Source organism: Erythranthe guttata, chromosome 12, assembly GCF_056151865.1.
Source record: "Erythranthe guttata isolate IM_541 chromosome 12, IM_541, whole genome shotgun sequence".
Taxonomy (NCBI): Eukaryota; Viridiplantae; Streptophyta; class Magnoliopsida; order Lamiales; family Phrymaceae; genus Erythranthe; species Erythranthe guttata.
Window position 1 is genome coordinate 17,361,538 of NC_142544.1, and position 16,534 is coordinate 17,378,071.

The following is a 16,534-nucleotide window of genomic DNA, read 5'->3' on the forward strand; positions in this document are numbered from 1 at the left end:
TAAAACTAGAAAAAGTGAAAATCGAAATCAAATGACTAAAATTGGGTTCAATTGGTTAAAACACGAGAGCTGATGAATCGGTCAAAGAACCCGATTTTCGGTAAAAACATCTCAAACCTCGAAGGTTTGCCCGATATGGTTATGGGAAAGTCGACCAGGAATGGCCGATTGCGGGATTTGGAGACCAAGGAATCAGAAATGAAAATCGTAAGCAAAAGAAATATGGTAAAAAAAAATTGGATGAGTTTCGTTGGTTCCATCCAATCGAAAAATATTAAAATATTAAAAATTGGGTGGAACCAGATCAACTTTATAGAATCATGATTCAAATGGTCGTCCGATTTCATAGCCGGTCGAATTCTGACAACATTGGTTGAACTCGAACCAACTGGCTAATGTTAACTGAATTTTGGGTAATATAAAATTCCCCTTTTGGACTCCCTCTTGAACATCTTAGCAGAGAAACTGCAATCATCTTTGACTACGACTAGCCACATCCCCTAACTTTGCAAATTAATACATTTTAATCTCTACGATAAATTTTAAACAAATGCAACTATACACTATACAATTTAAATAATAAGAATTAATGAGAAGAAAAATTGGGATGGTAGCCTCAAAAGTCAATAATTTATTGGAAAGGGTTCACTACAACGTTTTTCCGTATGACATGAATTTTAGCTGAATTTGGGTTACTATTGATGCTGATATATGTTTTTGTCCTCTTAATTTAAAATTGTTAAATAAAGTGTGAATTGTATTATATCACTATCAAAATGTGACATGAATATCATGCCTATAAAATTGAGTATTATACGTGTCAACCTATCTCTGGATTCCCTCTAAAAGTAACTCAACTATATAATAAAGTTGTGATATATATTCCTAATGATTTGGTTAAGGATAATATAATTAATATTAGGAGTCTAAGTTTAGTTTTTCTGTAACTTCTAGATTCATATTTTTTTATGACAATTTTAGTATCTTTGAGGTTGTAAGAACTTTCTTTGGATTTTGGTGTCTGAAAAATCAAATTATTACAAAATCGTCGACCGATCTAGGGCACCACCGCCATATGGTGGCAAAATGCACAGCAACTTCGAAAATTTTGTGGTTTATATTTTACGTTAATTGACTATGAATTTTACAGTTGGTTTATGTTAATCAACCATATAGCCATAGTTGACTATAATAAATCAATTATGAATTTATGGCATCCCGCATACTAAAATGACTGTCCTCCGCCAGCGCTGTCATCACAGAGCGACATCGGAATCCAACCACCCGACGACACTGCCACTTTGTTCCTCTCAACCGGGTCACAAACAAAAGGTGGGAAAGGCGGATGAGCGTAATGGATGCGACTTATAAGTTATTAAAGATAGTATTGATAGTTTATATATTAATTATTTTTTTCAAAAAAAAGTTTATATATTAATTAGTTAGTATAACAAACAAATGAACTATCTCAAATTAAAAAGGGGTCCCCTTACTACATAAATTTGCTAAGTAAGAGTTCATACTAATCTAATTTTCCCTAAAAACGTCTAAATTTGATTAATCATTTCTAAAGATTAAAATTCAATTCATTAAATACCTTTACCCATACCAAAATATAAGCCATCACTCCAAAAATATCTTTTCATTACAAGAAATTGTCAGCAATGTACAGCACCACGAAATCCAACACCAGTATAATACGATATTTAAATCAAATCCAATCGGATACGGCCGCGTGGCACTTTCAGTATACACGTGGTCTCGTAAAAGCAATTCTACGTCAAACATGGCAGGCAAGGCAACCATGCGAATCTGACACCACGGACAGGTGGGCCCCATCTGTGGTGTCTGGACCTGCAACGTGGCGGGCATCCTACGGTTTATCAAATCATGGGCCCCACATCTCACTATCTAATGGAGATAAAGATAAGAATATAAATTCATGGAGGAGTCAGTTTCAATTTTTCATGGGGGCCCAATACTTTTGGACTTAGTCACTAGTGAAATTGCAATTGGGCCCTTACCTTTTGTTTTAATTTTTTCTTCGACACATCAATTAAATTAAAGATTTAATTTTTTTCTTTTTGTTTTAACCTTAAAAAAATTGAATTAAAAATTAAACAACCGAAAATAATATAAAAAATCTTGACCAGCTAAAATTAATAAAACCAATAAATAATTTTGTTTCTCAATGCTTAAATATTATACTAATTAATTAAATCAAATGGGTCGTGACAAAATTCTAATACTAATATATAATAATAGCCACTTGGAATTTTTTAAATGTCACATATGTTACATTCACTGTCATCGGATCCCCAACAGTCCACGTGCGGTCCGCAGTCATGACGTCATAGGGACATTCACACAGTATCATGATATGAATGTTGAATAATTTGCAGATACATATACACATATGTGTATCTATCTATCTCCTAATATCTTCCATGCAACTTGTTTGTGGCCGTTTAGGGTGGAAATCGGACGTATCAGATTAAAGTTAATAATTCCTGAAATTGAAGAACGAATTTCAAAATTTTGAATGGTAGAATGAGAAAATACTTGTCTAAGATTTAAAGACATCGAAGTGGTATTGATGTAATCCGATATTTCCAATCAACGTTACAAAATACGTTGTAATATTGATATGATAAGTGTAATTTTGAAAAAAAAATAGTATATTCAGAAATATGTTCATATATTCAAATAGGATATTGGATATTGGATATCGGAATATGTTTGTATTCCGATTTTAAAATACTCGCAAATCAGAAAATTGGATGAATTCCGGAATTCAGAATGAAAAATATTATTCAGTAAATGGATAAAAATATTTAGAGTATATCTCCAATAGTTAGGGCAATGTCCGTACCTAATACCACTCGAGCAATCCTTTCGTGGTTTGTGAATTATCATGAATAAAGATATAGATATATTTTATCCTCTTAATCTTCAAAAATAAATTTGAAACAAATTAAAGACATAATCAAGATAAGAAAATTATTATATCGGAGTCGTGAACAAGCAACGAACAATGTGAGCGAAATGCGTAGAAAGGCCACATTGGATCCGAAGCGCGTTCATTTGTTTCTGGTTTAGTTTAAAAAGAGTTCTGTCGGGAGATTCTTTGTAGCATCTGCATATATCCTCCGCCTTGTAACTTTCCCAAACTTGGGCACCCGAACAACATCCGCGGGTCGGTACGTTGTCCGACCCGGCTATGAAAGCTCCACATGGGATTATGCTATCTATAGGAACTTGGGAACATTCCAAGGACTCGCACACACTGGAAAATACCCCTAGAAGGACCATCAAACCCAAAACATTAACAATTAACCTCTTTGCCATTTTTTATTTTTATTTTCTTTTTTCTAAATTTAATTTTGGTTCTTGTATGAAATAAATTGGTGCCATATATATATAGGAGAAAATAAGCGATAAGGGAGAATTGAAGATTTCTCCATGATTCTAGAGAAAATCAATTTGGATTCTTAATTTCCCATTGATTTAGTTGTAGATATATTGTAAATATATTTTTCTTATTTTGTAGAATATCTCTCTTCTGTAATTATTCTACATATTGAAATTAAAATGCTAAATCCCACATTAATTTTACGAAATTATGCACACTTCTCATTGTGTCTCTTAAACACTTTTAATAAGTATATACTTCAACAAAACAATTACGTATTTCTTGTATTTTATTTTATCGTCGATGTCGGATTACATATTACATCGTATTACAATCCATTGTTGCAGTACATACCATATAGTGATGTATATAGTTCAAGATTTATTTGATTTGATGCCTAACTCAATGCTGAAAATTTGAAAAATCTTATTCATTAGTTATTAAAAAAATTTAGAAAATTAATAATATCTTAAATTTATTTAGTACATATTCCAGATTAATAATATGTAGAACCCTAACTGAAGAGACAGGTAACAATATTAGCAAAGTGGTCAGAAAGGCCACACTCGATCCGAAGCGCATTCATTTGTTTCGGATTAAGTTTAAAAAGAAGTCGGCCCGGCGATTCTTTGTAGCATCTGCATACATCATCGACCGAGTAACTTTCCCAAGCTTGAGCACCCGAACAACACCGGCGGGTCGGTTTGTTGTCCGACCCAGCTACAAAAGGTCCACACGGGACCAAGCTTTCTATATTCACTACGGAGCAATCTAACGACTCGCACACGTTGAGACAAAAACTTAAAAGGACCATCAAACCGAAAACACTAACGAGTAACCTACTCATAATCTTTGCCATTTGTTTATTTTTTATTTTTATTTATTTTTTAAGTTTAATTTGGTTATTGTATGGCACAAGTTGGTGCCATATATATATTGGAGAATATTCAATATGTAATTCGAAGATTACATATTTCTTATATTGTATTGAAATAAATAATATGAATACTGAAAATTTGTATCGGGTCGAGGTTAAATTCGACCAGCGAATTACAAATAAGATTATGTGATTAATTTGCTTACCTAAATGCTAAAGATTCGATCGATTTTGTTAAATTTATTTCGTATGAAAACATATATAATGTGAAGGAATTCATGCTACTAGCCATATATATTATCACTAGAAAAAGAAATATCATAATAATTTCAATATTAAATTTTATTTAGTACATAGTGTAAATAATCAGATGTATCATCTAATTTCCCAAATTTCGGCAAGAGAATTAATTACAAATTAACAGGATCTTCTATCCTATAATTTCATCATATTATTCTAGATCTAATGCAAAAGAAACACGGCGGATTATATATACTGCAGCAAATTCAGTACGTAAGACGTTGTATTTCAGTACCATGCAAAAAAAAGCAAAAAAAAACAAAAAAACAAAAAAAAAAACAATTGAAAACTGCAAATAAGTAATTAATAATTTAGATTTATAGAAGTGTCAAAAATAAATATTGCACTGGAAATTCCAAAAAAAAAAAAGTAACACCTAGAAACCCTAATAAATTTTAAATATAATCTAGGGCCCGAACAGACAACGAACGATAGCGGTAAAGCGAGGAGAAAGCCCGCATTCAGTTTGAAGAGATAGCATTTTATCTCGGTTGAGTTTGAACTGTAGCCTGCCCGGTGAATTTTGGTAGCATCTGCACATACTCTCGTCCCAATAATGATCCCAAGCTGCAGCACCCGTACAGCATCCACGTGTCGGCTTGTTATCGGACCCTGCTATGTAGGCCCCACACGGCGTTAGTGCTTCTACCGGAGCTGCTAAGCAATCGCACTTTCCGCTCGGAGCTAAACCTAAAAGTATCAAACCTAATAGACAAAAAACTAAACTTATCGTAGTTTTCGCCATTTTCGTTTTTAATTTTTGCTTTGTTTTGTTCTTAGTTACTAAAGCTTTGCTTTTTGTAGGGATATATATAATATTTTGTTGAAGTAATTAATATGGAAGCTTGAAATTTATATGGGTTTTGAGAAGAGATTAGTGGGAATATTTCAAGATTTATGTGATTTAGCTACCTAAATACGAAATATTAGAATCTTTTTCAATATTTTATTTCTTAATTATGAAGATATATAGTAGCTTTTTCGATCTGAAGATGTAATTATGAATTTTAGCATCGAAGTACGATTTTATTTCTTTTTATTATATTTGAATGAAGGAATAGGAAAAAGAATATATATATATATATATATATATATATATATATATATATATATATATATATATATATATATATATAATCTTTTACAATTAGGGTTTGATTTGTCCATTAGTACGTACTAATTTAGATAGGATGTCAGGCTCATGCATGCATTCATATTGCACGTTGTTTGATTTTGGGCCCAATGAGTTTTATATTCAGCCCATTAATCTAATTTTCTCTATGACGGCCCGAAAACAGGCTCTATAGTATAAAAAGGCCCATGTAATTAGTCTAGATTTAGAACTTCAATTTTGACCGTTGATTTTCATCTATTTGATCAACGCCATTCATTCGACTCTTTCAAATCCTAATTTCTGATTTTTCTTCTCTCTTTTGGTCGATACCACCGCACTGAATGCACCTTGGTATATCTCTGATCCGTCAAGTTTAAAACCATTAATGAGTCAATTTTATTTATTAAAAGGAGAGAGAGAGTGAGAGAGGTTGGTCAATTTTATTCTACACCTTGTGAAATAAATCGATAGATTTTTACTGTTCATCAACACAAGATCGCCTACAAACAACAAAAGTTTAGATTTAACCTAGAAACCCTTCATGTTTCTTGTTTATTCGCTTTTGGCCCTCATGTTTTCCACCACACACTGCACTAAGTCAACTTGCCATGTCAAGGGCACGAGTCATTACTGCAGTATCAAACAACAATGTAATTCAGAATATTACAAAATATTGTAATAATATAAAACCACATTAAAAAAATTTACAATAGATGTAGTTAGGGATGGAATTGAAATAAAATTCCCAGATTCCACCGACTCCAAAATTTCATTTTTATTTCTAATTATGTTCATTTATGAAAGTACTAATTTCGATCTGATCAGTCCAAATTTACATCATCCAACGTATAATAGAAGAAAAATGACTTACAATATACAACAAAAAACATCGGAAAAACGATCGGTAAGGCCACATTCGATCTTAAGACGTGCAATTGTTTTCGGAATAAGAGGATAAGGCAATCGACCCGGCCAAGTTTTCATGCATCTGCACAACAAAGACCCGGGTTCAAAATTTTCCCAAGATCGGGCGCCCGAACAACATTCGCGGGTCGGTTTGCTGGCGGATCCGGATATGTAAGGCGCACATGGCGCCAGGTCTAGTATTGGAGCTGAGGTGCAATCTACTACTCCTCCCTCACACACTCTGATTCCACTTGCAACAAAACTTACAAAAATCGAAATTAAAACATAAGATGCCCTCATTTTATTATTTCCCATCATTTTTTTTTTTCTTGTTTTTTTCTATGGCAAAAATGGGTGCCATATATATATAGAGAGAGAAGCATAGCCCGTCTTATTTTAATGGTAGATTACACTAATTATATTCAAATTTTGACTTCTTTATATTACTAAGGGCAAATTACGACCATCCATCCCTGATGTAAGGTTATATTACGAAAAACTCCTTGTTTGGAAAATTACAGTCACCCTTCAATAATGTATTTTCTTACACATTCATTCTTACAATGTCAAATTTACCTACCGACTGAAATAAGGTTTTTTTGTTAGACAATACATAAGTTGAGAAGGGTGGTTGTAATCACCCAAATAAGAAGAGTATTTTCGTAATTTGACCCTATTACAAAATTTCCGATAAATATTACATGTTGAAATAAGGGATACGGATCCTAGAAAATTAAAGGGTTTGTACAATAAAATGAAAAACAAGATCTTCAATCCGTGATTGCAAAAGGGTGTCATATTTCAAGATTATATATGTAATAATTCATTTTCCTTCAATGCAAACGATTATGCATTCATTACAACTGTCGAATCACCGATCCACTAAAAAACGAAAGAAGATGCGGTTTGTTAGATGCTACACCCGATAAACTTTATACCAAATCGACAATAATACAACTTAAAAAGAAACCCTCGACGGAATTTTTATTACGAAATCTTTTCGCAATCGACCTTTTTTCGTGTTCACTAATTAAGCTCAAAGCAGTTATTAAACCTAATAATGATTCTAGATTTATTCCGAACTTGCATCAATTTGACGCAGTCGATAAATTTTTCAGACCGCGAAGAATGCTCCACATGAACGTGGAAATGAAAAATAAAAGTACGCCGGTAAGGACAGCATATTTGAGTCCTAGGTTAACCAGTAAGTTTACCAAAAGGGCAGCTAATACCACACCGACAAAATTAGCCGAAACTGCCGACCAAAACGGCATATCCAATACGGATGCTATGAAAGCTCCGGTCCAAGCTCCTGTACCGGGAAACGGCACTGCCACAAATAGCATTAAACCGAGCCACTGAAATTCTTTCACCGGACCCGCTTTCTGTTTGGCCCTCTCGAATAACATGTTGAGAAATCGAGAGGCGGTTTTGTTGTTTATGGTGAGAAAGTTTGCGACTTTTTTCAGGTATAGTACGATGAAGGGTACGGGTACCATGTTCCTGTCATTGCAAAACAGAACGTTACCAGACGACAAAAATTAGAAACGAAATCGAAAACTGCGTACATTGTTAAAGAAACGTGAGCATGTGTGTGTCAAATGTAGTGATCGGGGACTTGCGAAATCAGACCCATAATGCGATATTTACTTTCAAGATTGATAAGAATTTTCAATTCACCGAAACTTCGAAAACAGTATTTTGTCGAAAACCGTATTTTGTTACGTTTTCTGTGATCGAGTCGAATTCGAATCAAACTTCGTAATCGGATATGAAAATAAGGTTTTGATTAGCTATTGTAGCACCCTTTAGTTTACATCATATACTAGGCTAATATTTAAATTCACACACACACACACACACACACACACACAAACACACAACACACACACAAAACACGCACAGACAGACACACACAGTCACACAACACACACACACACACAGACAGACAGACACACACACAAAACACACACACACACACACACAGAAGAATAGAGAAATGTGAGACTGACCCAAGAATAGAGAGGAGAGTGAGCACTAGAGGCGTGAGCTGCAGCCAATAACCAACGGGAATAGCGCCACGTAGCTCAATCACCGGCAGCGTAGCCAAGGCAAATACAACAGCTTCGTCGGGCCAGCCCGAGGCCCGAAGCCCGTTGGCGACCTTCACGCCAAAGCCCGAAGCCCTAATTGAATCGGCGCCGCCGATTGCGGCGGCTCTGGCATCACCGGAGAATGCGTAGAACCCAAGAGACAAAGATGCCCACAGCAGAACCCAGGCGAGGAATTTCACCGGTTTAACCGCCGACCCGGACAAAGATTCGTCCTTTTGCTCGATTGTTTCGAGAATCTCGTGTGGCGAAGCTCTCATCGATCCGAATTGGGGGAATGAAGATCGAAATCGAAGCGGAGACTGTGGATTTGCGAGGATTTTTCTGCGTTGAGGTGAAGAAGAGTGGATTCTTTGCGCCGAGAGTGAGGGTTTGTGGGGTTTGATTTGAGAGGTTGTTAGAAGGGTTGGTGGGTGTAATAAAATTGAAGCCGCCATTGATGAGTATGAAGTTTGGTGTGCAGGTGGAACAAGAAAGCAGAGTTTGGGATTAGGGCATTTTCTCTGCTGACAATTTCTTGTTCATTGGTGGTTCAGTGCTGCAGCAGTGGGATATTTGTTGAGATTAATAAATAATGATTGTCTGGATTAGTGCGGCAAAGAAAAGATTAAGATAAGAACAAGATGATTAGAAGTGAAAAAGAAACAAAAATGAATCTATGGGAGGATTAATCGAGGTACAAGGATTAACAGATTGTATTTATACCAACTACTACTGGATTTGTATATCTTGATTTTTGCAGGATTGTTGACTTGGGATTTTCTAATTAGGGCAATTTCAGAGATGTTACTCGGATCTATTTTTATTTGTGTAATTTACGGCCACCTCCTGAGTTAATGTTAAATTACGAAAAAATTCGCTATTCTTTAGGTAAGTACAATCGTTCGATCAACTATGAATCTTCTTACAAGTTCCCTCTTTTGATCCCAAATTCAACAGAATCTTTTAGATTCTGTAGAATGTTCTCTAGTTTGTACTTGTTGTAACTTGTATGTCAAAATACAGTTTTTTTATATGCACCACACCACAATCTGATATTTACAAGCTTAGAGAAAGATGTTATGATTATCTTGTTTCAAAAGTATGGAGCTCGAATGTGGTAAAATAGATGCAAACTAGAGAATATTCCACATAATTTAGAATATTCAACTGAATTTAACATCGTACGAGGTGTCGGTGAACGTGTAATAAGATTCATAGTCGACGCGTGATTATAATTACCCAATAAAAAAGTTTTTTTTTTTTTAATTTAACTTTATCTCAGAGTGGCCGTAATTATCCATTTTTATTTATTTAAGGTTAAAAATAATTTTTTTTCCCACAAAGTTTACAAAAATTAATTAAAAGGAGTATTAGGAGCTTAGCTCAAATAAAAATATAAATTAATGAACTTTAATCGAAAAAAAAAAAACAATTTTAATTTGGAAAAGGAAAAGGTGAGGGAATAATTGGACCAAGCAGTCAGAACAGAAGCCCATTGACGAAACCTGCGGCCGCATTCGAATGAACAACGTTAATGGAAGAAAAGGCAGTAGTCCAAGAATCCGACGACGAACAAGAAATATGGAGCTGGGGCGCCGGCACCGACGGCCAGCTAGCGACGGGGATCCTTCAAGATGAGCACACCCCACAGCTCCTCCGCCCCATCTCCTCCTCTCTCGGCCTCGTCACTTCTCTCTCTTGCGGCGGCGCCCACGTCATCGCCCTCTCCTCCGGTAAAATCTCTACTATACACGTATGCATTCTCTGTGTATATTTTCTTGATGGGATTTCATAATTTTATTTTTTGGGGGTGGGGGGCAGGTGGAAGAGTGCTGACGTGGGGGAGGGGCACTTCTGGTCAATTGGGCCACGGCGAGATGGTCAACTGTCTGCACCCCAAATTGGTCAACGCTTTTCAAGACTCTGTTGTTACTCATGTTTCTGCTGGCTGGAATCACTCTGGCTTTGTCTTAGGTTGTTCTTTTTCCCCCTAATTCAAGATTATGTTTTTTTTTTCTTCTTCATTGTTTGTTAATTATGAAGTTCTTCAATTGATTTTTCTAATGGTGAATGAGTTGATATTTTTTCGATATCGAATTATTTCGTGTGTTAGTCGATTTATCGATTGAGGATTTAATTTCTTTAAGCATCTTAACTTTCTCAATATTTGATGGTGAAAATGATACTATTTGTTTAGAGAATGGTGCTGTATTCACGTGTGGAGATGGTTCGTTCGGTCAACTCGGTCATGGTGATTACAAATCACAAAATCTTCCTCTCCGAGTCTCGTATTTTGTTTCTAAGCGCGTTGAGCAAGTCGCTTGTGGGATGCGGCATTCGTTAGTTTTGCTCAAAGGTAAATCGCTGGAATATACGAAACTCTTACCCAAGAAATATTTCAGATATAAATTGAACCAAAACTATCGAAAATATGAAATGTGCACGGTGCAGGTAATTCGGAAAATCGGGTTTACGGATTTGGATTGGGAAAACGCGGTCAACTCGGTATATCTACCGAAAAAGTAAAGTCAACTAGCCTTCCTCAGATCACCATAGGGTTGACAAATCTTGAAATCGTCAATATCAGTGCAAATGGAGATCATAGTGCAGCGTTAACTGGTGAGACCTCCGTTTTATTAGCCCAATTTTCGTAATGGATAAATAAAAAATCGTTCTTGAAGTGTACTAATCATCGTATTAATATAAGTGTTAATGATGTTAAAGCCGATGGAAGTCTCTACACATGGGGAAGAGGATTTAGCTGTGCTTCAGATGAAAGTATTCCTCGTCTTTTCGAAGCAGCTGTTACAGTCGATGAGGTTGCTCTAGGATGGAACCATGCCTTACTATTAACAAGTATGAAATCTTAATTTTTATTTTTTTAATCGAAAAATAAAAAATAACATGTATTTCGTATTTTCAAAATTCAAAATTTAAATGATTTCATTGCAGATGAAAGGGAGCTGCTCATGCTTGGTGGTGATCGGCATGGAGCTCTAGGTGATCCTCGTACAAAATCGTCGTTGAGTTATATATCAGGTAGTGCTGGCATCTAAATTATTTCTCTATGCTTAGGCTCAAGATAAATTTATTTATTTTTATTCGATAAATTACCTGTTTTTTTTTAAATGCAGTACCGGTTCCGATTCATAATGGTTTTAATTTGCCGTTTTCATAGGAAAATCGAAGGAAGAAATCATGCCGATTATCGAAAAGAAGGTGCTGCAGATTGCTGCAGGAGCAGAACACTCTGTCTTGGTAACAGGCAAGAAATAATCATCGATTTTTTTTTTTTTTTCGTTTTTGCTTTTGAAATTTATTATTTATATTAATATTTTTTAAACTAATCAATATTTTTTTTTTTTGCAGATAATGGATTAATAATGACATGGGGTTGGGGAGAACATGGTCAACTTGGCTTAGGTGGTACAGATGATCAGGTTTCACCTCAGGTGGTGAGTTTAGGCAATACATCGGCTACTAAACACGCCGCTTGTAGAGTGTTTTGTGGCAGTGGATTTTCTTTCGTTTTGAGGAATTGTTCTCAAACGAGAGAAACGAAATAGAGAATTTGAGGGTCATTTTGATCAATATTTACAACCCACACACCAGCCTCGGTTCAAGATTATGGCCTCGTGCGAAATTTTCTTGAATTGGCTGATGCAAATTACTGCAGCCGTAGCACAGTATCCCGACCATTTTCACGATACAGCATAAATAAGGTAAAAATCAAAATATTTTCGGACGATAAATGCAAGAAAAACACGAGAATGGGAACACACTCAGTTTTTTGTGACTGAACATAATTTTGTTACTGCTTCCTCTGTTTCTATTTAAAACTGATTTGTAACACATTCTTTAGATATGCACAATTTGAACCTAACTCCTGTTTTTATTAACTCAGAGTATTTTCGTCTCTTTTACTGTGCTATTAATGTACTCTTACGGAGCGAAAGGATGACATATCTTGCAAACGAAAAACATACACAAGAATCAAGAATTTCCTAATGATAATCGAATTGTCGAGGTTTTCGCATTGCCAAGTTACAATACAAGGCAAGAATCACGAGATCTTGATAGTTCTTTTTTTCTGTGCAGAAACATTCTTCCTATTGTATGCAAAATTGTGCGTTCATTTCACAACGAAAACGTTATTTTCATGCCCGTGGTTCTTGGTGATGGGCCGCAGAGGATCAATTCTCCAAACACCGTCAACGACAAACTTGATCTGCAAGAAATTATAGTAGTCCTTTGATTAGTGCATGTAACTAAACAGTTAACATGGATTAATTAGGGTTTTATGTACTAACCTCGTATCTCCCTGGATACAGCATTAAGCGCACAGAAAAGACGCCTGTTCTTGATTTCTCCATCTTCCTCTGCAATTCATCAAATGCAAAACGACACATTTAATTATCAATCAAGGATCGTAAATTTAAACCATTCTTTAACAATGTCCTTATTAGTTAGTTCACTCTCAACTTCTACTTAGATTTTTTGACAACAGACAAAAAATGGGGTCAAATGGCGAATCTCCCAAGGAAATATAGCATAGTAATAAACGGGAATCTGGTCAGACGTATAGTTCTCCAATTACTTCGTTACGAATTTTATCTGTTGAACTCTTAATTATGAAAATAACTAACCTGAGTTGTCCATCCATCGAAAGAACCGACTAATAGAACCTCGGAAGCTGAATTAGGCCAAACTATGCAGGTGCTTCTGAGAAGTTGCAAAGCTTTATGGGCACCGTCTATCCGTTTCTGCTTCACTTCGACTAGCTTTTGCGCATCACTGACAGAATAAAAACAGATGAGGAGATTGAATATCGAGGATGAGAGCTAAAAATACCATTAAATATATTAGACGACACACATACATTATTGCTAATGCCATTTTCCCCTCGAGTACAGCTAGATTGGCTTTTATAGATCTCAATCGCTCTTTAGCTCTCATGAACTCGTTTTCTTGGAACTCCCATGCATCAGAAAACTTCCGCAAATCACTAGAATTTGCAGTTACCTAACAAAAAACACTTATTATTAACATTATTCCACTAAATAAACAAAAGTTGTGTATTCTTGATCACACACACACACACACACACACACACACACACACACACACACACACACACTAATTCATAGAGTGCCGTTGTTTGACGGGTATAAACTAATGGGAAAGGGAAAATTCAAATAAACATGGATCTGTACAATGTACCTCCCGTGAAATGTGATCCTCCCTTTTAGATCTTATGGAATGAAGAGTTGTTGTAAGTTCAGAATGTAGACGCTGAAGACGAGCTCGTATTTGATTGTAATTCATCTCTGCGGGTTTTTCAGTGGTTACGGTTATTCCATCATGAGAAATTTCTTTATCACTTTCCACTCCATTTTTGCCGAAAGAAATCTCAGCAGCTGCATAGTTCACAGATATTTAACAACACCGATAACAGTAAAATAAACCACTAAAAAATAAACTTGTCAAAGACTAGCAAAATATCAAGTACCTTCAAACTTTTGGAGCCCTGCTCGCTTATGGCTCCAAGTTCTCCAAGTTTCTGGTTCGTCGTTTGGGCTACCATTTTCTCCAATGTCAGTCCTGACTATTAACAAATTAAAAGCACCGAATTCCAAATTTTAGAATACTGTTACATTGAAATATGAACTAATTAAGGCAACTAGGTATACCGCATACAGCTTATAGTTTCCCTTTATTTCATCTGGTTTACCAAGCCCATATGAGTCTAATCTTCGTTCGACTATCTGAATCCAAAGAATAAAATTTCAGCAAAACAACTTACCAGCAACACCTAAATGCATGGCATCTGCTTCCTCTTTACTTTCGGCATGAGCTTCATATCCATTTTTGCCTAAATCGATTCCAAAATTGCTATTCCTGTGCTTCTCCAATCTACTCAATATACCCTCAATCCCGGAATCTACATCAGGACCAAATTCCCTAAGCCTGAAAAAGAAATCAACGGTTAATGTTTTCGAGAATCTTAATTAGCCTGGATCAAAACAATAGGTAAAAAAAATTAAGCTCACAACTTTTGCATAAGTAGCATTATTTTCTGTTTTCTGCCGATGTCGATACCTACCATTGCACGGCTTGTTCAACACGAAGTAGAATTTTAACAGGGTCTACAACGAAACGATATGCTTTTATTTCGTACTGTGTTCTTATTGGTATTTTGAAGTGATAACAACAAATAATCTTTAACAAATGGATGTCTGCTTATTCAAGAAAACATCAAGAAAACCAAATAAACGAAGAAAACAGTCGTAAACGAGGCACATTGTTTAACGATTCTAAGAAAAAAAAAAAACCTCACATTGATTTACTCAACGACGACGAATCAGCCGATTGCAGAGAATCCTGATTTCCATTTTCCGATTTTACCTCGTCAGAAAAGCCATCTTCTTCGTCACCCCGAGAAAAAGAATCATCGTCCTTTTCTCTCATAGAAGCACTCTCTTTACAGCTCTCAACTCTCCTACGGAACTCCCCGACATCAAAATCCACGGCTTCCTCAACATTATCATCGCCCACATTTTCTTCTTCCCAACCGAGCGAAAACCACCCGCCCCTCTTCTTAACAGCCTCCGCCAAATCGATTCTGCCGGCGGCGATTAACTCTTTCCTGGTCGGAAACATCGCCGGCTTCTCGGATTTCGCCATGAAATCCATTATCTCCGCCTCCAATTCCGCGTCCCCTCCACTCAGATTACACCAGCAACGCCAAGAATCACCAAGATATCTCTGAAAATTCCCCGGCCGCCTCGCTTCTGTAAAACCCAAATACCGGCTCGAAATCGCAGCTCTGTAGTCCCTTTTCTTGGGGTTATACTCGAAAATCAAAGAGGGGACGAGAGGAGTGTTCAAAGACGGGAAGACGTGGTGGGAGTTTGGAATGTGGGTGTAGGAAGAGCTTATGAACGAGAGCATCGTTCAGGCATTTCGTCGAACACTTAGTCGACAATCGAAAAAAAAAAAAAAGAAACCGAATCAACGCGAGAAAGAAGAAACTGCAAAAAGATATGAAGAGGGAGCTTGAGCAGTGAAGCAACGAACAATGTGCTATTGTGCTGGCACAGAGAAACGCAACTTTTATTTAATGCGTCTGTCTACTTGCTTAATTCCTACTTCTGCCCTCGACGCGATTTTGTTATTATTAATTAGTAAAGCGCGTTTATTCATAATATGTGGGGTTTATTCGTAATCTTCCATCTAATTAACTCTACAAAAATGAAAAATGAAAAATAAAAAATTACATATACACTTATACCTCTATAAATTAAATAATACAGTTGATATTAGCAAAATTCTATTTATTTAGCAAAATATTAAATTATCGAGCAAATAATTTAATAGATTTTTACTGAGTTCGGATCAGAAGAAATTATTATTTAAACGAGATAATTAATTTATCGAGGTTATACTCTAATTTTTTTCCAGTATTTTGGGGGTAAAATGGTCAGAAGCGGATAAGCATAAATCAAATAGACATTTTGTGGTTTGGAGGGAAATATTTCACAGAAATAGACAAGTGCAAATGGATATAATTTGGGTCAATTAGTTGAATAATGTTTGAGTTGGATCAATACATAAATATTTTGGCAAATTTTGGCTACCTCCCTCCTCATTGAGATAAGATTAAATTACGAAAAAACTATTCATTTAAATAATTATAATTAACCCCGCAATTATATATTGTCTTCAACATTACCTAGTCAAATTGACAATACACCGTTCATGGATGGATTACGTAATTTATTCCAATTATTTTGGACTATTTGTCTTTTCCCTAGATATTTATTATTATAGGA

The 16,534-nt window shown here is 35.7% G+C and overlaps 3 protein-coding genes across 5 annotated transcripts; 1 reads left to right on the forward strand and 2 right to left on the reverse strand.

The window, feature by feature from the left end:
- Positions 1–7,444: 7,444 nt before the first annotated feature.
- LOC105967680 (uncharacterized) lies at positions 7,445–9,488 on the reverse strand. Its single transcript, XM_012992297.2, has 2 exons — positions 8,622–9,488; positions 7,445–8,112 (listed from the first exon to the last, which is right to left on the reverse strand). The coding sequence occupies exons 1-2, from the start codon at positions 9,155–9,157 to the stop codon at positions 7,698–7,700; spliced, it is 951 nt and encodes a 316-aa protein (XP_012847751.2). The 5' UTR covers positions 9,158–9,488; the 3' UTR covers positions 7,445–7,697.
- A 647-nt stretch (positions 9,489–10,135) lies between these two features.
- LOC105967629 (Regulator of chromosome condensation (RCC1) family protein) lies at positions 10,136–13,066 on the forward strand. Of its 2 annotated transcripts, XR_016034705.1 has the most exons (9): positions 10,136–10,435; positions 10,524–10,676; positions 10,900–11,058; positions 11,154–11,321; positions 11,427–11,558; positions 11,655–11,741; positions 11,881–11,967; positions 12,072–12,424; positions 12,801–13,066. XR_016034705.1 is itself a non-coding variant. In XM_012992240.2 (8 exons), exons 1-8 carry the CDS (start codon positions 10,237–10,239, stop codon positions 12,266–12,268), a joined length of 1,182 nt encoding a protein of 393 aa, XP_012847694.2. In that variant the 5' UTR covers positions 10,136–10,236; the 3' UTR covers positions 12,269–12,625. The 2 variants fall into 2 exon arrangements, 1 of the variants encoding a protein (XP_012847694.2); XM_012992240.2 differs by lacking the exon at positions 12,801–13,066 and having other exon boundaries at positions 12,072–12,625.
- On the reverse strand, positions 12,575–15,872 carry LOC105967628 (5'-AMP-activated protein kinase-like protein). 2 transcript variants are annotated; one of them, XM_088826349.1, is made up of 8 exons: positions 15,040–15,872; positions 14,506–14,663; positions 14,212–14,307; positions 13,923–14,119; positions 13,582–13,724; positions 13,349–13,496; positions 13,013–13,081; positions 12,575–12,930 (listed from the first exon to the last, which is right to left on the reverse strand). In XM_088826349.1, exons 1-8 carry the CDS (start codon positions 15,651–15,653, stop codon positions 12,835–12,837), a joined length of 1,521 nt encoding a protein of 506 aa, XP_088682475.1. In that variant the 5' UTR covers positions 15,654–15,872; the 3' UTR covers positions 12,575–12,834. The 2 variants fall into 2 exon arrangements, with proteins under 2 accessions (XP_088682475.1, XP_012847691.2); XM_012992237.2 differs by having other exon boundaries at positions 14,506–14,669; positions 15,040–15,824.
- Between the last annotated feature and the right edge of the window lie 662 nt (positions 15,873–16,534).